Source organism: Oryza sativa, chromosome 11 (assembly GCF_034140825.1).
Source record: "Oryza sativa Japonica Group chromosome 11, ASM3414082v1".
In the NCBI taxonomy this organism is placed as follows: Eukaryota; Viridiplantae; Streptophyta; class Magnoliopsida; order Poales; family Poaceae; genus Oryza; species Oryza sativa.
This window is the reverse complement of record NC_089045.1, coordinates 18,980,945-19,000,848: the sequence shown is the minus strand read 5'-3', so window position 1 is coordinate 19,000,848 and position 19,904 is coordinate 18,980,945. Positions and strand designations below refer to the sequence as shown.

Genomic DNA, 19,904 nt, shown 5'->3' with positions numbered 1-19,904 from the left:
ATCCCAAGATCATACTTTATGTCTCATATATAAACTCTTGTACTATTTATAGCATAATCCCTTATATTATAAGATGGAGTATCTCAAGTGTGGTAAAACGTGGCACCAACCAAACAAGCTCGAAATACATCATGTGATTTTAAGGAACGCCTAAACAATTAATTGCTGTAGGACAGAGCTAGTAACATGCCATATCAAACATGGATTAATTAATTAAATCAGTTTACTAGAAGTGGGTAGGCATTGAACAAACTAATTTAACTAGTCAGTTAATTATCAAGGAAGACGCATATGCATGGAGAGGCAACTTGCACAAAACTTCCATGCTAATCTCTCCATAAATACAGCCCCCATTCGGCCATTCCAAAGCACTCACAAACACCACTCAGCAACCAAATCTTGCTTAACTAGCTAATTTCCTTTCAGCCATGGCGAGGCTAATTGCATCATCGTCTTCATCAGCTGCCGTGTGCTTCGTCGTCCTCCTGATCATCGCCATGGCCATGGCGGCGGCGGCGACGGTGTCGCCGTCGGCGGCGGACAAGTGCGAGAAGGACCTGGACCTGCTGATGGGGAGCTGCGAGGGGTACCTGCGGTTCCCGGCGGAGGCGAAGGCGGCGCCGTCGAGGGCGTGCTGCGGCGCGGTGAGGAGGGTGGACGTGGGGTGCCTGTGCGGAATGGTGACGCCGGAGGTGGAGCAGTACGTGTGCATGGACAAGGCCGTCTACGTCGCCGCCTACTGCCACCGCCCACTCCTCCCTGGCTCCTACTGCGGCAGTAAGCTTGTGTGACATGCATTGCACAATATATACTTCTATATATATATATATCAGAGTAAATGTTCGATTTCTTTTAAAAAAATTTCGTGGCATTTGTTAACTGGTGTGCACGCGAATCTTGTGCACATATATATGATATGTTCCATGTATCAGTTGTTACATACGTAATTAGGTCAGGAGACACTTGAAGAAAAAAACATCGGCAACACCCATATTTATTTTTACAGATGGACCACAAAAGAGCCATATGTAGAAACACACCGTGGGTGCTGATGATGATATTCAGATAAGGTCACTTAATTAGGTTAATCGTATGTAAAAATCGATTCCTATATGCGATAGTGTATCCACCATATATAGAAGTTTAGATCCAGATGATGTCAGCTGAAAAATAGTTTTTGTGGTAGTGAAAATTAATCAACAACTATGCATGCCCCAAAAACATATGTTGTATACATGTTCCGTGCTTAATTAGTTGGATCTCGATAATATATTTTTGGTTCGAAGCCACATTTGTAATCTGTAAAACAAAGATAAGAGAAACATATTTTTCCTAGATTTCGAGAGAGAAAAAAAAAATGTCTGCAAATATTGTGTAAGCTTTAGTAAATATTGGCAACAAACTAAGTGTCTGCAAATGCTATCTAATTAAGTTGCCAACTATTTGGTAGGGCAGGCATCAAATTAGCCAAAACCGCCCATAGTATTCATTTCCTATATATACAGATCTTCTCTTTCTGGAAATTTCTGTTGATCAGTTGTAATGCGTACGTTATTATTATTTTTCAGGTTATCACGTTCCCGGTCCGGTCGTGTAAAATCAATAAAGATGCGTTCATTGCTGCTGATGATCGAAGATCGAGCATGAAAATGCTGTTTGGGAGCCCGTCAATTTCGAATTTCATCATCCAATTGATATTTCGTTCTGATTAGTTTGTTTCATCTCAATTGTCGTTGTTGAATAATCCTCCGTCCATGCTTATGAGTACGGCTCCATGTATGTTTTTAATAAATAAAAAGGATGGCTCCCCATATATTGATTAAAGAGTAAAGTGCAATGCCCGTCCCTAAACATGTTCAACCGTGTCATACAGCACCCCCAAACACTTAAATTGCATTTTCGATCCTCGAACTTGTCTAAATATGATATTCCGGTTTCAAACGGCCACAACTCCGAGATCATACGTGGAGCTCACGTGGTATGTCACATGGATGCTGACTCATTTTCTTTTGTTACTCCCCTATTTCTTCTGTTATTTGTTTCCGTCGGTGTGAGAAAAAGAAAAAAAAGGAAAACGTAGAGGGGAAGAAAAAGAAAATATGGGACTGGAATGTTTATGTGGCGTGTCACTTTAGTGTCCACGTAACATGCCACGTAAATGGCCATGGCAATATGAAACCGGAATAATCAATAAGTTTAGAGATATGAGAGTTTGGCAATCTAGATGACATAAACGAACAAGTTAAATTAAGGAACCGCAGCAATACACTTTACTCTTGATTAAATAAGAATAACTACGCCTGCAATTTTAGAATAACACTAATGCTCTCCATCAGTTGTTTAATTCGCCTTCAAATTTCTCATCCGATTCTAATGAGTTAATAGCCCTTTTATCATTTGAATTGATCGTACCGTAAATGTACTTGAGTTGCTTTTTTAATTTCCTTATCACGTAACGTTGTATGGGACAATATGTAATATGAACCTATGACTATAGGCAAATTTTGCTACATAACATCGCGACTCTATGGTTTTAGCTATAGGATACCATAAACTCACTCTTGGGGAAAACTTTCTCTAAACGTGGTTATTTGCTGCTAGACACCGCACACATTAAAATATTAATTTCCAGTTGAATATGAGAGATAAAGAGCATGAAAGGTCAAAAATATCCCTCGACCCACTTGTCATATTCTCTTGTTCCTCCTTATTTCCCCTTTCTAATGTCATGGCCGCGGCTGCTCGGCTTCTAGATGCCGCCAGTGGTGATGAACTCTCTGGTGAAGGCAGCGCTCCATCGCGTCGTGGGTGCGCTCCGGCGCGGCGGCATTCGGCGGAGACAACGCTCGGCGGCATCTGCGAGTGGCAGCACTGGCATGAGGAGACAGAGGCGGACTCATGGCGTGGCACCGAGCTCCGAAACGGTGGGAAGGCGGCGCTCGACGACGGGCGGCATCTGTCGGAGTTGAGGAAGAGAGAGAGAGGGGGGGGGGAAGCGACAACGCGAAAAGAGAAGGCTTCTGCCTCGGAGCTCACCGGTGGCGGCGGCCGCGCGGGAAGGACGTGGCGGCGATGACGTCGCAGCTCGAGGTGATGGCATGAAGTAGTAGCGGCGTGGCTTGCTTGTGCTGAGGTATTATGCATGAAAAAATGTTTTTGAGAATGTAGGCTATGTTTGGATAATTGGAAATGAGAGGTGGGATTGGAATTGGAAAATAAATGTAGGGTTAGGATTAAATGAAAGAGGGAGAATGAATGGTTAATTAGGATTTAAAGATGTTTTGGTGGGTGGAAAATCATTTCCCTAACCCATTAGCCAAACAAATGCTTATGGTTACAAACAGTTTTGTGTTTGGATATAGCTTCCATGCGTAGTATATTTCTCTAGTGTTATTTGCTTTGGAAGTAAAATTTACTTTTGGTATATATGTATGCAAGTCTTTTTCTTACTTTTTAAAGGTAGATCGTAGCAGATACCGCACCGACTGTAAGTTATCCATGATTTCTTATCGACTAAGTCGCCTCTTGATTTTATTTAACCTTGTCATTTCATTCAGTTTTGAAATAGAAAAATGGATATTGGGTACTACAGATGACCTAAATGACCAATTTTCATATCAACACACTGTATTGTTTAGTTGAAGGATGCATGTGCGTATCTTATATGTAATTAAACATTAATTAGTAATTAACTGCTGCTATTTCATGGTTGACACAGCATGTTTTCTATAGGTTGCTGCTTAATTATGTAGAGGGTCCTTGGAGGATTTGAGAGAAAGGTGATTACAACAATGTGGGCTATGGCCATATGGTAATAAAATGATGAGGTTGTACACATAAGGGAGCATCATGACAACTGACAAGAGGATACCAGGCTGCTTGAGCTGTGGGCAGAACAGAGTATGCTGTCACATAGAACCCCCAACTAGAAGTGGTGGAATTAATAGCTAGCTAGAGTGAGGTTGAATCATAGTTCTCATGTTTTTTTAAAAAAAACTTTTTGGCACCCTTTTTGAGTTAAAAGTTGGTTTTTCAATATTTTTTTATTTTATTGTTATAATATAATATTATAAACTTTAGTGAATTTATAAAATTGATGGTCAGAGTTTTAAAACTTTGAGTGAATACTATCATAGATATCAAATATTTATAATTAGAGAAGGGACAGATAAGTTATGCGCTTTCAATTTACCCTACTAGTTGCCGATAGTCCAGTCATTACGTGCCAATAATTGGCCGATGTTAGAAGTGCGGTATTGCCACATGAAAGATAATGAAATTATTTTTTTTTCTTTTTGCTAATATGATTATGATATTACCTTTATACAGCTAAAGATACATGGATGAGAACCACAAAAGAGGTGAAGCACATCAGAGTCGACAACCCTGTTACAGCACTGTAAGTTGCTGCTCCAACTTGGTTAAATTTGTCCGCTACTGATAATGTTGACCTCAAGACATGCAACTTACATTAGCTGATGGAAACCTTTGGCATCCATGCAAGGGGTCAACTGTGATCAATTCCCCACTGTTGTGCACAACCGCTACCTCCACATATAAATGTACACAATTTTATATTAGGAAGTGATTTTGTAGGTTTAGAGTTTTTACAGGTATATTCTAACAGGCATTTTGTAATAAAAAATGGTACTCCCTCCGTTCCATAATATAATAAGTTTTAGAGTTAGACATGGTTACTAAGAAAGTATGTAGAAGTGAAAGGTGTAGGATTATGATTAGATTAGTGAAGGTAAGTGGGAAAAGTGAATGGTCAACGGTTATGATTGGTTGGGAAGAGAATATTGGTAAAGAAGTTATATTTTGGGATAAATCCTTAGAGCTAAATGTAGTTATATTTTGGGACGGAGTGAGTACTTTTTCGTTCTCATAAGAACCGTTGGCACGAAGTGACGGTCCATATACTATTCCATTTGTTGACAGTGGCAGAGATAAGCATAGGGTAATTAGATCTGGTCTCCTTAAACCCTTTCAAATTATGTAATAAGTCTATGAAACATTGAAGACATAACAGAGAGCTTGAGTTCAGCATTACGCGTAGTCAATTTTCATGGCTCTCGGCTGACTCGGCCCTGATTGTTAGGGATGGTTTTACAAAAGTCAAGTTCTAACAAAAGGAATTAGTATGTCCATGTAAATGAATGATCTCACTAAAAGAATTGTTATACTCAACCGCTCTATGCTCATTCTCAATGTCTTTTGGACCAGCAAACAATGGCTCAAGACTCAGCATAAAAGCAACAAACATTTTTGAGTTTCTTTTTTTAAGAATTAAGCATGCTTTCTCAACTTGCCTTTTGGCAAAGATTAAAAGCCGCCTTGCCACTGCAAGCCAATCCATACAAATTCTTTTTTTCGTCTCCTTTGGAACAAATGGTTTATGAAGTGAACTTGCAGAATTTAAATCCTAGGAAAAAAATGTTTCCTATTTAGTCCTTGAAACAGGAGATTGTATCTACAAAATTGTATAAACTTCCTTTGGATTGACTAATTAATGTAATGGAAACGTTGGAGGAAAGTTAGCATTGAATCCAATCTTTTGAAATTTTCCCTCGAGTCTCTTTCTCTCATCTAATTCCATGGTTTCCTTACATTATGCTTATTTTTTTCTTATGTTTTAAGATCCAATATCCCGTATATACATTCAGAACAAAATCATGTGTATTTCTTATCCTTATGTTTTATCGTTCCTGCCTTTCAAAGGTTTTTTTTTAATGTAGGTTTGGACATCAGTTGTTTTATTTTTCAGGGAGCTCACTTAATTCTCAAAAGAGTAAACTTTATTTAAAAAAAAACTAAGTTTTAGAGCATCCATGATACAAAATATCTGGTTTTGCAATTTATTTCAAAGAAAATAGGTAGCAACTCTAAAATGTTCCATAAAACCATATACTTTTATAGCATTCATTTGGCACTTAGGGTAAAAACAAAATGTCTACAGCCGTGTCTTTTAATTTCTGTTCGTTCACTTCAAAGTTTTATTTGGTCTCGGACTGTCCATGTACATAAAAAGATCAAAATCACAAAGTTGTATGGAAATTTAAAAACGATGTACAAAATTCCAAAAAGAAAACTATAACATCATTCAAGTTTTGAAACACTTTGTATGTAATCCCAGACAGACATACATGTAGGGATGAAAACATGACAGAAATTTTCCAACCATACTGCTATCATTTCCGTAAAGAAAATAAAAAAAAATTGTTTCCAATTGCTTCTAACTGTAAAAATTTAGTATTTCTAATTGCTATCTGCACCTTATTAAAGTTGCCACTAAGAAGGTAAATTCATAAATATGAAAAAAAATAACCGTATCAATACCGTTTCAATAAAAATAATAAGAATACTAGGCATATCGTTTCCATTCCAACCGTTTTCATCCCTACACATGTACTTCCACACAAAGTAGCCCATAGAACCTCAGAATATCTAGAGATTTTTCAACAATAAGCTAGCTAGTCATCCATGAAAAACCAAGGATGGCAACATACAAGCCAGGCTTATAGTCCAGGACAAGCCAATAAGTTTTTATACATAAGCAACTTAATACATAGGCCTGACTAGAGCGAGGGATCTAAGATGAAGCCGAAGCTCCTAACAAAACGGCCAATTAATATTGTATAAATATGTTGTCGTGTAATGTAGGCTGTATTGTCTAAAAACCATGACATATTCAACCTAGAAAGGCTATTAGAAAATATAGAGTGCTGCCAATGATCAAACCAATTGAAACCTAACATCAAAATCAGAGCATTTTTTCAAACCTAGAAAACAATTTTCAGCAGAAATGTTCCCTACGGTTGCACTTGCACTGCACCCACCAGGCCACCATGCTTGAAATGCTTGTCCATTCTGGCAGGGGACAAAGAAAAAGGATCAGGAAGGAATAGCAAGACATCAGTGGTACGCTAATATATTAGTGAATTATTATGCAAAGTTGCTGAAAAATCACATGGTTATTATGGCCAAAAATCGCATGCACGCGCGGCACAAAAAGCGGATCAAGAAAAGCTCTAGTTAGTAGGTTAATAGTCAATAGAGCGTGGAAAAGGACCCATCACCCACTACCACCATCACATCTTAGAGCTCCAGGGGACTGCATTTGCAGCAGACACCATCTATCAACCAGGTTTACTCACCAGATTTATCGGTAATCCGGCCTCGGATTTGCTGGGTCGGCCATTACAGTCATGATTAAGGCCCATAAGCATGAAAAAAAACAGTGTGCCACTCCTCCTAGGCGCCCAGCGCGACGAACTCACGGTCGACATCAGAGGCCCCTGGATAAGGTTCAGCCGCTGGCAGAATACAGCTCATTGCCCAATCTCCGTGGTGAAAAATGCCTCCCTTGGTTGCATCTACACAAAGTCACCGAAGGTACATCAGTTCTTGTCACTTGTATCGTTTCATTTCAAAGAAAGCAGGATTAGCACTGATGGTACTTGCATGACAGAAACAGTTAGGCTAATATCAATCTTATGGAGAATTTGTATCATAGTCCAGCACGACTCCGAGTTCATCATAGAGGTCAACGATTATCCCATGCACCGTAAATTAATAATGAGTGCAGGAGATTTTTTTTTTCGCAGCTCTAAATTGTAATTAGATCCAATGGATCCCCCTGCAAAGGAAAATTTTCAGTTTCATCGAGTATTGTCTTCAATAATTGACATTTCATTAACATGAGTGGATTACCTGTTCCTGATCTTGGTTCCAGTCCATTTCCTCGGAGTACAATTTGATCATGAGTGGCATGATGAGATTCACACCAGTGACTGTAGGCAGAAGCACAAACAACCAAGTGCAGCCACCTTTGGCATGTATGATCCATCTTCTCAACCAAAACAAGATGGTGTATCCTTGACTAAATCTTGCACCTTGATTGCAGAAAACACTACAGCAGAGGGGAATGATTCAGCTTTCCAGCAGCACCAGTAGCAGGTCTTGAGACAAAGGTTTGAAAAGGCAAGGACCAAAGGTTGTGAAGATTGTGGCTCAAGTCCTCCTGGTCTTCACAGTGTGGAAATTCCCAGGAGCAATTTCAGTGCGCCGAGTCCCTTTCTGGTAGCCGGGTGTCGCGGTCCTTGTAATGCCCAGCTGCTGTCTTGATTCATGAAGGTCGTCCAATTCGAAATTTGCACCTGTGTCATGAAATGACTGCATCAAAGCTGCGTTAACGGCACGCCTCCATGGAAAATCAACAGGGATAGGAATTCCCGACGGAGATTGACTTGCATGGTAGATAACAAAAGCTCACTCCGGAATCTGGTGTCCAGATTATCCTTCAGAAAACCATGGTAACAAACCAAACCTGGGTTTCACTCCAGTTCTATCTAGAATCAACATGTAGCAGACTGCTTGGCCTGGATCCATCAGATTTAAGAATGTACTCTGTTTTACAATATTGAGTTATGGATTTGTCAAAATGTCAGATAACATTCAAGTATTCAACACACATTGGTCACAAAACATAAATTGATGATGCAAACTGAGGACATCCAAAAGGTAGTTAGCACAACAGCACTACTAAGCAATGCCCACCTAATAAAATCTGATCAAAGACTTCTTTTTTTCCAAAAATTAAAAATCTCAACAATCGAGACATTGTACAGAGTGATATTGGCTGCAAGTAGCAGGATGTAACCATCAGATGGCCACAAAAAAAGTATCTACTTCATTATCATCTAGGTGTCCAGCGCTGACATTCATGGATGCATGCTTGATGTGACCTATCAATATCAAGGTTATGAATACCGGTTTTGGCAAAAATATCAGAAGCATTGCCAGTGAGGTTACTGGCCGGTTACCGGTTTTTACCAGAAAAGTGTTCAAATCCAAATTTTTAATTCAAAAACTCATGGTCGCCTGGCTGGTGGCTACTGGCTAGAAGAATTGGGCACGGCTAAAGCGCAATTTTTCATAGATCTGAATGGATATAACACATAAGTCATTAATATATCACAAATTGATCAATATAATCATCCACAGAGTAGGGGGATAACAACAAAGAATATGGGCTGAATGGAATAATCCGAGGAGAGTTTGTTTTTCTTTTTTTACTTATTTTCTGAAGTGCCAGAGAGTAGATATAATGCAATTTACAAGTTCAAATTTAAACTATACTGGCCAGGAACCACCAGGTTCTAAACACTGGCCAAGATAGACACATGTAGGATACGAGAAACGGATGGTGACTAGCTGCCACCAGTAACAGCTTGTTTTATTATACTGGTTAGACTGGAGTGCGCTATGCCAGATTGCATCATCATATACTTCACACGAATAAAGAATATAAACCCCCATATGAAAAGCAAGCACGATGATTTCACTGATAGCAATCCTGATAGTGGTCTGATGGACTTCAGCCAACTCCTACTGATCTATATACACTAGGTTAGACTAATTTTGCTCAAGTTTGTGTTGGTCTGTCACACAGGTAAAGTTGTTAGTTGACTGTGTTATACTGTTATGTATTCAAGGATAAAAGGAAAACAAGAAATCATGAAAATACTAATAAGATCAAGGCCAGTACCACTACCAGATGTTGGTCAGTGATCATCGTGCCTGGCTTTTACGATATCCCAATTTGATGTTAATAATTAGTAGTTTCTACCTGTACTTGGTTGCCAATATTGATGGTTTTCAGAATAAAGCTTCAGCTCTCTTTCTTTCCAGAAGAAAAGAATACCTTTGTTACTGAGAAATAACAACCAGTGCTGAGAACTCTAAAACAACAGCAAATGAGGCCTTGAATACCAAATTGATATTGACTGCTAATTCAGAAGTCAGAACTTTGTGCTAAAATACCACAATTCAAACTGCACTGTTTAACTTCCAAATATTTTGTCAAAACTAAATTCCGTCTACCTCAATGGTGTTCTGCCAAGCATTTTCGCTTCGAAGCTTAACACCAAAAAAACATGTCAGTATAGATAAGCTTTGCTGTGTGCAATTTATCATGCTCTAACTATTATAGGGGTTTTCATGACTTGTTTGTGTGTAATAGTAATAGTGCAAGAGTAGCTTGTCAAGTATTAGTATTTCAATCCAATTAACAGTCTCCAAAGCCTCAAGTAGGGAAAGACAGTGATCTCCTATCCTCAATTAATTTGCTTGACGAATTATACTTCCCAACAAATAAAAACTATTATGTTTTTTTTTAAATCAGAGAATAAATCTTGTAACTAATTGGTGTTCAGATCATTATGCTACAATTTGGAAAACATTTTTGTGTGCATCTCTGTACAGGATATCTGAAACCATTGCGGGGCTGCCGTGTTGTAAGAAGCTGCATTAAGTAGATTGAATACAAGTAAACCTAACCCTCCATGAGAAAAGGCGTGCCCTAGCTAGTGTGGATATTTGCAAAAACAGTAGCCGTCATTAGTAACACACGGATGTTCATCTCTTGATCAATCTTTAATCCAAAAATAAAAGAAACACAATGGATGTTCACATCAAAGAGTAATCTGGACCAAAATATAACAAAATTGTTCCAGTAACTTCCTTTGGAGTCCATATCACCTCACAGTAAAAGTCAAGGACTCGAGGTTGATTTCTTATGGAACTTAAAAGAATCATTAGAGATAATGGCGAGCATGAAAAAGTATGTGCACACGCTTGCTTGACGAATCAATTGTGCAGGCCAAAAGAAACTTTAATCAATCATCATCGTACAAGCCAACGAATTAGTACAAACCTAATTGGTTCTTCTGTCCTCCATTTATTTCATCTTCCACAAGGTGCAAAAGTTGCTTCTCTTTTGCACATAAAAAATATATATATCAAGTAAGATAATTACAAGTATGGTTTATATATGGACCTAAGAAAGCTAGCTTCTTAGACTCAGAGTGGGAAGTGATGATCTCTAGCTCTTTATGAGCACAGACCCACTCAACAAATGGCTTCCTGTTCTTTTATGTTAAAGTCTGTTGATGAGATTCACTTCCACTAATAGAAAAGTCTAGCCAACTAAGGCCTGTGTGGCTGATACTCTTCCACCACCACATCACATTATAAGAATAAACAGAAGAAGAATCCAGTGAAAGGACAAACCTTAAAAAATAAATCTACCGTATAATACAGCGTTACCACGACATTGTACTAAAGGTGAACTAACACCAAGCAGCATCAGAAGGAACTGAATAATAATCATATCATAATGTAATAGTGACCAGCAGTCGATGTTACCTTTGTTTCCAGCAAGACGCTGATCATCTGGGGCCCTCACCGACAAGTGATTCACGAGGTCACTGCCACTGCACTCCCACGTGTGAATCTGAAAGGGAAAGAACCAGCTCCACCATTGTGAGGACCACCAACAAAAGGAGATTCTAGGTGTAAATGGATATCCTTTTCCTTTCAAAGGGCTAGGTAGCCCTGCTGTCTCTTGATCAGGCTGTAGCTGACTAGCTGTGGTTGTTGAGTTCAGCATAGCAAGAATGTAAACATGCACACCAGCAACTGAGAGAAGAATTATGTACATGTCGTGGGAGTACAGTGCTCTACTGCTGTTGGTCAATGAACAAATAGGAATGATCTAGTGGTCACTCATCCTGTGAGACATGGAAAATGTGATGCAGCTTGAGACATAATTATGCAAGCACAGACACAATCAATGTTCATATAACTACTATACTGAGGGCTGAGGCAAATAAGAATTACTTAGTGACACATCCTGCTCTATCCATTTATCATCACAATAATAATTCGTCTAGTATTGATTAAGTCACTCTCAGATAGCATGGCATGGTGACAATAGAGATGATCCCCTTTTTGTTCTTAAACATACAACACATTGCAGAATAACTTGTTCATAGCAACAACCTTACTAGCTCAGATCAGTAATTTGTGATAAGTAGAAACAAGATCACCTAACCGTAACACCAAAATTTTCCTCGTTCAAAGCAGTTAATGACTGTAAGAAAACAAGATGCAGTTAATAACCCGCTGATTGAAATCTATCCACAGATTCCCAAACCCTGCCAACAGATATAGCGATAAATAAATAAATGCGCTAATGTACTATAATTGTTTTTGTGGTCACATCCCAGGCACAGTACCAGATAACTCAAAACTAAGCAAGAAGCCAAACTCCTAATATAATGGTAGAGATGGCACGCATTGAATAAAGTATGAGACTCAAACCAAAACTCAAAACCACACTATTGATAAGCAACTAAAATTATGTACTGTTTAGATTATACAAAATTTGGAGGTCCGAAGACAATAAACCTAAGGGTCAAACAGTTAGTTATGTGGTATGCATCGGTATAGAGGCCTCACCATAGTAATTTACTGATAGAAAAAAGAAAACGAATTAAGATAGAACACCAACCAAAAAAGGAAAAAAATAAACAGACCATAAATGCATAATAATAGATCACAGGAAAGAATTAGGAAAGCCAAATTTGCAAGGATATAAGAAAGGATTCAATCTTACAAAAATGTGAATCATTTGTTAAAAATATATGTATGCCAATATGTGCATTGCAAACTGTGAATGCCTTGTATTAGATCCAAAAACTTGTAGAAGCACGATGCAGAGAACCTCTGGTTGAAAACCTCCGAATATTCAGGAAGGATGAAGGACAACCAACTCTAAGGAAACAATAATAAAAAGTTCTCTTAAAAATTATGTGTTTCAGGCAGTTTTGTGAACCCATCTCACCCGGATTGGGAGCCAATGTTTGGCTACTGATCTTACAAAAGGAAACAAAAACAAATGAAAATAGTTTTGAGTAAAAATGGCTGTCATGCAAAAGCAAGATTATGCATTCTAATTGGTCTCCACCACTTTCTCCACATCGATTGACTCCATTAGCCATTTCAAGAGTCCCATAGGATCATGTGCCTTTCATTCTTTTAGAAACCAAACCATCCAATAGTGACTTTTCTGGTATCAACAGAATGTTACCATGCCTAAAAACTATCCTATAAAATCATCAAATGAAGAGCCATCATTAATGGTGCATGAAGTAGTCTACAATCTGGTCAGGAACAAAACACTAGTGATAGAAAAGGAAACATAACCTAACTATCCAATATAGCTTTACTGTTTTGACCAAGAACCTGAAACCAATCCACTCCACAGCCAACCAAACTTCAGACACACAAGCCCATGCTCACCCCGGGACAAAGATAAAAAACCAACCCCCTCTCCCCAAGGCCTAGAGTCCCACAGTCCACAGACCTCTCCCACCCAATCCTACCATTACTTCTTTTTTTTGGCACTGACGATCCTACCATTAGATAAGCCATCATGCCTTCCACAATCATAAAATAATCATTTCGAACAGTTTAACAAATGGCAAATGCTTTCATTTATTTATTTATTTTTTGAAAAGATAAATCTTGAGAAAAAGCATAAGTGGGTTATCAGTTATCACCTGCTTATGGGAAATACAAGTAAACCAGACTCCATGTGTTTTTGTCAACATCTCCACAGGCTAAAGTAAATGAATGGATGCGTTAGCTGTTACATCCCCAAAATCATATCTTTCAGAGGCAAACCAAATCACGACAATTAGCCTTTCTTTTGATCATATCATACAAAGTGAAAAAAAAAAAAGTTGCAGCACCTCCATAATTGGACTGCAGTAGTTAGCTCCATACCATTAAAGCCACTGAAATCAGAATAAACAATCTCTGTTGTGTATTACTGTATTCCAATTCAATTGGAGTCATACAATTGACAATATTGTGTAGCTCCTCCTGGAGAGAAAAGAGCGATTAGATAATCTGTCATCATCAGTACACAAACCATGTGGAAACCACATGATAACAAAATAAAAGTGCAGCAGAGATTTGAGAACTTATCTTTGCCTCTGTGGTACCATATAATCCTATTATTAGCATTCAAGAATGTTGACCATGTTGCAGCACTAGAATCAAAATAAGAGTTGAGACCAAAATAAACTGCAAAAGAAAATTTTCTTATTGATTGTTTCGTCATCTAGAAAGGAAAAAAAAAAGGAAAACAATAAACTGAGAATCATGCAAGCTTCATATTTCCATGTAAGAATCATGCAAATGTGGAGTGCTATAGGCCCATTAGCCCAACTAGGTTCTTTATCTGGCACATCCTTATATATGTTGCACAACAGTGGGCTGGCCAATTTCATCATGTGACACGAGGACCAATTTGAGGCCCAAATCTAACCCAAGGTTTCAATTTCATCTGTACTTAATTAACATCGCACTCAACTTCTATATCCTAATATACTCAAGTTCAGTCTTATATGAAATGCACGATGTTAACCAGAAGATAAATGATAATATTACAATATCATGTCAACCTGTGCATCAAATGGAGTTGGAGCAACAATACGAGATTAAAGAAAAAAAATACAGTCAAAATCTTAATGGCAATAAAAAAATGACAACAAATTGACTAGCCAGAAACTGTAAGCAATGATTGAAGCAAGCTTTGCGTGACAGCTATGCTAGTGCTAACCACGGTTCTCAATGAGCAGAAAAGGTCAACCTAACCTCGAATTGGAACTTCTAAAGTTCTAATATGAAAAATGTGCAAAGGACTTTGTTCGACGCATTTTGTTGATTTTGTATCACTTAGTTTGCAGAACTATGGCATTAGGGAATGTTTCAATCACTTGCTGATTGATGCAAGAATTTAGCCTAACATTCATTAACTCCGCTCCTGGAAAACTGAAATGAGCTTACTGTTAGTTTTGCATCAGGGAATGCCATAAACACCATGTTGTCTCCACACCATTTTCTGTGTTAACCAGTTATACAATACAAATGGCAACAATAGCTCTAAATAGGTTCACCATAATGCTGCTGGAGGTGACCATGCAAATGAATTTGTTAAGAGTACAATTTCAACCATACGATAGAGAAAACTGACATGAGAACTTAGCTAGCTCAAGATTGCATGAACCAATTTGACCAAACCACCCTGATGGAAAAACTAGGCAATATTATCCAGGTTCATTAAGGAAAGCACTAAAACCTGACAGCATGACATGATGAACCCTATTCCACACAACCCATTGACAGCTCTAGTATAAATGAGTATGTCATTTCATTCATGAGGAGTGCTTCTACTTTACAGGGAGTACAAAACAGATCACGGCAGGGTTACCAACCAACCAATAAAGAGGAAAAATATCAGGCTCAATGTAAAAAAAATAACTTACCACTGAGACCAAGAACTTAACGTCACAAATTAACAATTAGATCTCCTACAGATGACATAAATGCTTATATACATATATAAGTCAGCACTACTAATAATCAAAGATATGTGTTCAATACCAGGAACAGTGCAGGAAAGCATATAAATGTATCACCCTTTGGCTTCACGTCACTCATATTTTTGTACAGAAAGTGAGAAAATAAATAAGCGCAGAACATTGATTTAGAGAGAGATTCCATCATGCCCAAGCAATCCGGTATTCAGGTCTTCCACTGCTACTTTCTGGAGAGACGCTGTTTGACTTATCATGCAATTTTTGAGGTATACCTTCAACATTCTACCACAGATTCATAAAGGTGGCCAAACATCACGTGTCTTACTAGCTATAATGACACATGCCAGATCAAAATTACAGGGATTTGATAAGAGGGTAAAACCATTGCATTCCAAATTTATGAGAAAACTGAATGGGTGCACCTAGACCATATAAAAGCACAAGCTACATGAATGTTCCTTCCATGCATACCGCACATGACACTTCATTATTCAAAGTACAGAATTCAGACCTAGAATCATAAAGACAACAGTAGTGAATTCAAAGAGAACCCACAAAGAGACACCACACAGAGTTACTGATACCATTCAAGTCCTCAAATGGCCGCACCATTACTCTTTCTCGCCAGCTTAGTCCACTCTGTGTGGAACGAACCTGGACGGTCAATGCGCTCATAGGTGTGTGCCCCAAACAAGTCTCTCTGTGCTTGGATCAGATTTGCAGGCAGCCGACTACACCTGTAGGTGTCAAAGTATGAAAGGCTAGCAGACATCCCTGGAGTGCTAATCCCAGCCTCCACAGCACGAGCCACAACCCACCGCCATGCATTCTGCCGCTGAACCATCTCCCTTGCAAACTCCCTGTCCACGATCAGATTGGCCAGCTCAGGGTTCCTGTCATACGCCTTCTTGATCCTATCAAGAAACTTCGCCCGGATAATGCACCCGCCCTTCCAAATCCTTGCAAGCTCTGCGAGGTTAAGATTCCACCCCTTCTCCACACTCTTTGCTCGCAGAAGGTTCATCCCCTGCGCGTAGCTGCAAATCTTTGACGCATACAGAGCTTGCCTCACCCTGTCAACTAGCATCTTCTTATCAACATTAATCGTCTCGAGTAGCCCTGATGGCATCCCCTCCGCCTCTAGAACCCCTGCGGCCGCCACACGCTCGTCCTTCAACCCAGACAAGTACCTCCCATCCAGTGATGCTGCAATCGTGGGCGCAGCAATCGCAAGCTCTGCTGCCTGCTGCACCGTCCACTTCCCGGTTCCCTTCATCCCCGTCTTGTCAAGAATCTTGTCCACCAGCCCACCGCCGCCGCTGCCATCAAGCGGGTCGGCCACCGTGAATATATCGGCAGTAATCTCAACCAAGAAACTCTCCAATTCCCCCCGGTTCCACTCCGCGAAGACGTCAGCGATCTCCGAGTTGGACAGGCCGCCGACGCGGCGGAGCACGTCGTAGGCCTCGGCGATGAGCTGCATGTCGCCGTACTCGATCCCGTTGTGCACCATCTTAACGAAGTTGCCCGCGCCGCCGGGGCCGACGAAGGTGACGCACGCCCCATCCTCCGTCTGCGCGGCGGCCTTCTCGAGGATGTCCCTGATGTTGTTGTAGGCGTCGATGTGGCCCCCCGGCATCAGCGAGGGCCCGTTCCGCGCGCCCTCCTCGCCGCCGGAGACCCCCATCCCGAGGTAGAGTATCCCCCTCGCGGCGGCCTCCTCGATCCGCCGCTCCGTGTTCTGGTACCACTCGTTCCCGCCGTCGACGATGGCGTCCCCGGCGTCGAGGTAGGGGACGAGCGCGTCGATGGTGGCGTCGACGGCGCGCCCGGCCTGGACGAGCAGCACGACGGTGCGGGGCCTGGAGAGGGAGAGGACGAAGCCCCGCGGGTCGCGGTGGCCGAGCACCGGGAGCGCGCCCTCGGCCTCGGCGCGGGACACGGTGGCGTCGACCTTGGCGGCGGTGCGGTTGTAGACGGAGATCGGGAAGCCCTTCTCGGCGATGTTGAGGGCGAGGTTCTGGCCCATGGTGGCGAGCCCCGCGAGGCCGATGCGCGGCGGCGGGGCGGACCCCGCCGCGGAGGAGGAGGCCGCGGGCGGCGCCGGCGCCGGGGAGGCCATCGGGTTCGGCGGCGGCGGAGGAGGAGGAGGTGGAGATGGGGGGGGGGGGGGGTTGAGAATGGTGAAGAGATAGAGGAGAGAGAGAGGTTGAGGGGATATAGAAATATGGTTTGGGGTTTTGGATGGGGTCCCTTGAGTTTTAGGTAATTTTGAAAATGGACCTTTGTGCAAAATTATTTTTGAAGAAAACCTTTGTGCAAACTTTATGGTTCCATCGGTTGGCGTAATAATCTAAAGCAAAAGCTAAAATTTAAATTTTGAAACTTAATTTTAATGTTGATTTTAAGATATTTTAATGTGGTTTCTTTTTCAATATTAACTTTTAAATCCCTAAAAATAAATATATAAAAGTCTTATCTAATTATTAGGGTATATGAGCAACCGATGAAGACATTAATCGGGAGGAGCGATTCGTGGTATTCATCGAAACAATTATGTTTGGATTTAAACTAGAGATTTAGCTATGACGATAGTGGTAAAATGAGTAAAATGTGCGGTTGTTTTTTTACGAAGACGAGGACTTGATACTCGAGCCATTTGGTTGGGAAATAGAATGATAAAGGCGTGCATTCCGTTGTGAAACATATGGTGCTGAGTGCTCATCTTGAATCCAACAACTAACAACCATCCTCTAACATATACTAATAGCGACGAAGAAATATCCCGTTGAAATTCCGATGAATCAAATGAGACTAAAGTATCCCAGGTGAAGTTCCTCGTGCATTTTCAAAACAAGTTCTTACACACTGCAATAAAAAGGTCTCGCAAACAATAATAACACAAAGTTGCTCTTGGGACTTTTAGAGCTACGGTTACATTGATTTTTCAGAGAGAGAACCTAGGTCGAGAGGCTAAGAGTGTGTTAGAGAAGGAGGGGATTGAGGATATTGATAAGATACGTAAAACGAAGTGAGCTATTAGCACATGATTAATTGAGTATTAATTATTTTAAACTTTAAAAATGGATTAATATGATTTTTTAAAGCAATTTTCCTATAAAATTTTTTTGCAAAAAGAACATAGTTTAATACTTCGGGAAGCGTGCGCGTGGAAAACGAAACAATCTTTCTCTCTTTCTCCTGCGCTCGAACGCAGCCTAAAAGTAGAGAAACCAGAGAACTCCAGGGGGGTCTCCGCAAAAAACGTCTTGCCTCGTCGGTTTTGCCCGCTGGCTGCTGGCTGGCCGCTCCGTGACGGGACGGGGCGGACTCGTCGAGGCGGCCAAAGGGTGAGGGGTTATTTAGCACTCCAGCCCCTCAAAAACTTTAATATTATAATTTGTTAAGAGGAGAGGCTCTCCCTGGCTCCCTGCTGTCCTGGCCGCTCGGTTTGTCCAAGAGCCGGCGGCCGTTGGATCCAATCGAGTGGATCAGTCTCTACTCTCTAGTCTCAAGTAATTTGCCCTCCGGCTCCAACAAGAGGTCAGAGCAATCAGCAAGCATGTATTTATGTTCTGCCTCTCCAGCCAACAAGGGGCGGTTGCAAAATAGGAGTTGACACCTCCTCCCTCCTACTAGTGGTTCTCCCAACGTTTCAAAATAAGTACAATTTTGACACTGTTTATATCCAATGTTTGATCGTTCGTCTTATTTTAAAAAAAATATGATTAGTATTTTTATTGTTATTACATAATAAAACATGAATAATATTTTATGTGTGACTATTTTTTTAATTTTTTTATAAATTTTTCAAATAATACGAACGGTCAAAACGCTAAACGCGGATATCTATAGCTGCACTTTTTTTTGGGATGGAGGTAGTAGTATATATCTGGAATTCTGGATCCTTGGACAGTCCTACCGACCACATTCAGGCCTTGTTCAGGTAATAATAAGGCCATGTTTAGTTTTAGGGGTCACATCGAATATACGGATATATATATTTAAAGTATTAAACGTAGACTAATAATAAAATAAATTATAGATTTCGTCTGTAAGCTGCGAGATAAATTTATTAAGCCTAATTAATTTGTCATTAGCAAATGTTTGCTGTAGCATCACATTGTCAAATTATAGAGCAATTAGGCCTAAAAGATTCGTCTCGCAATTTACATGCAATCTATGTCCAAAACATTCGATGTGACACGATGAAAAGTTTTTGCATGGAAAACATGGCCTAATACCTTTTACCTTTAGCATGAAGATTGAGGTTATGTTTGTTTGGACATGATGGTTGGGGACTTCTTTCCCTCGAAAAAAAATGGGATAGCTCGTCAACACATGATTAATTAAATATTAATTTAAAAGAAGTTTAAAGAATACATGTTAATATGATGTTTTAAAGCAATATTTTTGTAGCAATTCTTTTCTTAAAAAAAAGCATGTCGTTTAGTAATTTGTGAAGCGTACAGACAAAAAAAAAAGGGTAATAGGAGTTGAGGTCAGAGTAAAGAACATTTTGAGATAATAAAGATATGGAATTAATCGTCCTCAATTTCTTTCTTTCCGTTGGGAATCAACCCAATAAGTTCTCAAATGAAAACATGGTAGTCCGTCGTCCAGCCATGAGTGTTCAGAATGTGATTTCGACCATTACTGTTTGTTGCTACT

The 19,904-nt window shown here is 40.1% G+C and overlaps 2 protein-coding genes and 1 long non-coding RNA gene across 5 annotated transcripts; 1 reads left to right on the top strand and 2 right to left on the bottom strand.

The window, feature by feature from the left end:
* The first annotated feature begins 354 nt into the window (after positions 1-354).
* Positions 355-1,798, top strand: LOC107277424 (uncharacterized). Its single transcript, XM_015761186.3, has 2 exons — positions 355-777; positions 1,569-1,798. Exons 1-2 carry the CDS (start codon positions 429-431, stop codon positions 1,595-1,597), a joined length of 378 nt encoding a protein of 125 aa, XP_015616672.1. The 5' UTR covers positions 355-428; the 3' UTR covers positions 1,598-1,798.
* A 4,633-nt stretch (positions 1,799-6,431) lies between these two features.
* On the bottom strand, positions 6,432-15,919 carry LOC107279510 (uncharacterized). Of its 3 annotated transcripts, XR_010737382.1 has the most exons (6): positions 13,599-15,919; positions 13,407-13,466; positions 11,209-11,296; positions 7,714-8,159; positions 7,158-7,639; positions 6,432-6,870 (listed from the first exon to the last, which is right to left on the bottom strand). It is a non-coding gene; the product is annotated as an uncharacterized lncRNA (long non-coding RNA). The 3 variants fall into 3 exon arrangements; XR_003239551.2 differs by lacking the exons at positions 13,407-13,466; positions 13,599-15,919 and having other exon boundaries at positions 7,714-8,409; positions 11,209-13,387; XR_010737383.1 differs by lacking the exons at positions 11,209-11,296; positions 13,407-13,466; positions 13,599-15,919 and having other exon boundaries at positions 7,158-7,376; positions 7,714-11,197.
* LOC4350528 (6-phosphogluconate dehydrogenase, decarboxylating 2, chloroplastic-like) lies at positions 15,537-17,426 on the bottom strand. Its single transcript, NM_001404464.2, has one exon. It carries the CDS (start codon positions 17,353-17,355, stop codon positions 15,829-15,831), a length of 1,527 nt encoding a protein of 508 aa, NP_001391393.1. The 5' UTR covers positions 17,356-17,426; the 3' UTR covers positions 15,537-15,828.
* Positions 17,427-19,904: the final 2,478 nt, after the last annotated feature.